Source organism: Rhinopithecus bieti, unplaced genomic scaffold (genome assembly GCF_001698545.2).
Source record: "Rhinopithecus bieti isolate Rb0 unplaced genomic scaffold, ASM169854v2 scaffold_35166, whole genome shotgun sequence".
Taxonomy (NCBI): Eukaryota; Metazoa; Chordata; class Mammalia; order Primates; family Cercopithecidae; genus Rhinopithecus; species Rhinopithecus bieti.
Genome location: NW_016815254.1, coordinates 49,435 through 52,867, shown reverse-complemented (window position 1 = coordinate 52,867; position 3,433 = coordinate 49,435). Strand labels below are relative to the sequence as shown.

Sequence of the window (3,433 nt, the reverse complement as noted above, 5' to 3'; positions counted from 1 at the left end):
CCGCCCACCCAAACACACACACACACCCTATTGATCTGTTTCTCTGGAGAACTCTGAATAATACTAAGGACGTGAGGGGCATGCAGAATGAATTCACAGAGGCAGTAAGTCTTTATTTGGATTTTGACAGAAGAACAGGAAACTGATTCATGGAAAGAGAGGGAAGAAGGGTAACCTAAGTGGGGAAATAGTTTGCTCAAAAATTTGTGTGCATTTGGATGTTGTGTGGAACTACATAAGAAACAGGGTACTGGAGGAAGACTCTATGTCTGGATAAGTGGAGGAAGAACTAAAGAATCAATCTGATATGAAAGCACTAATTGTACACTGACTTAACACTAAGGCTCACTCAGACAATGGGGATAATAAACAGAGTAATGGGAACCTGGCCATGTACTCAAGGAGTGCATTGTCTAAATAGCCGTCACCACCTACCAGGCTTGTAGGTGATAAAAATAGGTTTCATAAAATATATTCTTGCTCAATAAAGATGCAAGCCAAACATCACATTTGCAACATATAAGACAAATATTTTGCCAAAAAAATACATATCAAAAATTACTATGTACCAAGGTACCTGAATTATAGATGGACGGTCAAGTGAAGTGAATGAGTGAGTCCTGAAGCAAGCTGTGATGGAGCAAGGTAGACAGGCAAGAGCTTCATCCTGTGAGTAAATGTGCTTGATGCCTTGATTTATTTTGAACCAAAATGAACAGGCCACAGGCTACATGGCACAGTTGGGTTACTCCAACGTTTTAGATTTCTAAAATTATTACTAGCATAAGCTATGGCTCAAAGGCCACAGAGCACTGCTTAACATTAAGTTCAAGGTTAATGTTAGCTGCTTCATGAAACAGCACAGAAATGAGTTACAGGGCTACAGACAGGGCTGAAAAGAACCTTCTGTCTTTCAAAGGTGATAACTGTGTTTTCAGGCTTTGGAGCAGAATGCTTAGATTTGAGGGAAGATTAAAATCTTTATGATACCATCCTTTTTTGTTTTCCTGTGTGTTACATAGCCATGGCTTTCACTGAAATACCATTTTCTATTAGAATCCACTGGCATTTCTTTCCTGCTGATGGCTGGAAAAATATTTATCTTTATACATACATGAGCATATTTAAATTCCCTCCAATGTGTTGTTTGACTACTCAGTTTATTTCCGTTTTTATTGAAATAACTGTCCACTTGTACTATGGCTATCTTTATAAAAACATATGTAAATGTATTCTGTTTTGACAGGGTTTTTTAAAGTGCATTTGCTTTAGTTATTCACATTGGTGGAATTTAGCCACATTAATCATTTTTCAAATTTTCTGTGTGTGATTGCCTGCCATGAACACTGATGCCAGCACATTTCTTTTTAGCTACTTTTTTTGGGGTTAGAGGGATATTGCTACATCTTCAGAACCGATGATTTCCTACAAAATTGTAATATATCATATACCACACTTGCAAGATAAAAGCTATGTCCATAGTTTAAAATCACTTAAAATATATGTATAAAGAGAAATGCTTAATTGATTTTCCAAATCACTTTCCTGTAAAGTTGAACTGTTTCTTAAAACCTTAGTTATTTTTTACACTACTATATACGACACCCATCAAGATTTAAAATTCCAGTTTATACTCAATATTAGCAAGGTCATTCTTATGCACCATTGGTAGAAACATAAACTAGTGTACTTTTGTTTACAGGGCAGTTAAGAGTTAATAGGCAATATACATAATGAACATTAAAGATGAGAAAAACCTTGAACCTGGAAATTTCACTTACAAGAATTCATCCTGGTTATGACATTCATTTTAATACAGCTGATAGTTGCAAAAAACCTTTAGAATAATATGATTACTAATAATAGGAGACTAAAATAAATTATGGCATATCCACATAAGGGAATTCTATGTAGCCATTAAAAAGGGTGGTTAGGTATGGACTCAGTGACTTAAAAAGGTGGTCCCGATACAATCATCTTTCTGTAATAGCATTTGTTTTAATGTATACATATGTCTGTTTGTATATACACATAGAAAAAATTTAGAAGAATGGATCTTAACATGGTTTCTGTTGAAGAGAGGTTTTTTCTTGTTTAAATTTTCTAATTTTTACATAATACACTTTTTATAGTTATACACACACACACACACACACACGCACAAACACACATATGCACTACAGAAGCTTCTTTTCCAGCTATCTTGTCTCTAGGCATATGGACTTTGAACCAACCTAGCAGAAAGGGCCCATGGTGGGGGCAGGGAATCTGATGGCCCCATCCCTCCTAGACCTGATCTGCCTAGCTCAGCTGTCCCCTAACACAGGAGCAAGGACCCTGCTCACCAGATTGTCCTGGATGCAGGGAGTCTCCACCAGCCTCCGGACTCCATTCTCCACAGTGACTCCCAGCCAGTTGAGCGCTGCCCAGCACCAGAGGTAGTCGTAGCCGCCATGCCAGTAGCTCACAAATGCAAATGTCATCGCCGTGGAAAACAGTGTCCCCAGCAGGCCATGCTGGGACCCGCCCACTGGAATGTACACATACCTAGAGAAAGAAGAGGCTGTTAGGAGCCATGCAGAGGGCTGCCCTGCAACTCTGCCTGCTCCCTGGCTTGACTCTCCTGTCGCACACTGCTGTTCACATATGCAGATCCTTCCTCGCTTCCAGGAGGCCAGATTCCTTGGATTCTCCATCCCACAAGGAGTTGGCAAAAACCCAAGCCTCAGCTCTGCAGGGTGTTAGGTTAAATGAACACACAGGCTCAAGAGCTCTCATCACTAGAGCAAAATAGCACTTATAAGAGGCAGGGCAAGAAGTCATGAATTTAGAGTTTCTGAAAGGGATGGGCCCAGGCCCAACCCCGGAAATCCAATCACAGAATGGCAGTTAGGCTTCTGGCTACATGGGACCAGCAACCTTCAAAGGCAGGTGATATGGTTTGGCTGCAACCCCACCCAAATCTCATCTTGAATTGTAGCTCCCAAAATCCCCATGTGTCATGGGAGAGACCCAGTGCGAGGTAATTGAATCATGGGAGTGAGTTTTTCCTATGCCATTCTCGTGATAGTGAATAAGTCTCACATGAGATCTGATGGTTGTACAAAGGGCAGTTCCCCTGCACAGGCTCTCTTGCCTGGCACCATGTAAGATGTGCCTTTGCTCCTCTTTCGCCTTCTACCATGATTATGAGGCCTCCTCAGCCATGTGGAACTGTGAGTCCATTAAACTGTTTTTTCTTTATAAATTACCTAATCTTGGGTATTTCTTCATAGCAGTATGAAAATGGACTAATACAGCAGGTGTGGATTTTACAGCTCAGACTACTAAGTTTATGGTAAACCCATTATTTAAATGCAGTTGGTAAGATCACGTTCCTAAACAGGCAGGAGCTGGGTGCAGCAGATGGGTGCCAGAGACGGTTCCCCAGCTT

The 3,433-nt window shown here is 40.5% G+C and overlaps 1 protein-coding gene across 1 annotated transcript in view; it reads right to left on the bottom strand.

The window, feature by feature from the left end:
* Window positions 1-2,696, bottom strand: part of LOC108515859 (protein-cysteine N-palmitoyltransferase HHAT-like) — a 101,907-nt gene extending 99,211 nt beyond the window's left edge. Inside the window, exon 1 of the mRNA XM_017853035.1 lies at window positions 2,346-2,696. Coding sequence (XP_017708524.1) covers window positions 2,346-2,696 — 351 coding nt within the window. The remainder of the gene's footprint in view (window positions 1-2,345) is intronic.
* Window positions 2,697-3,433: the final 737 nt, after the last annotated feature.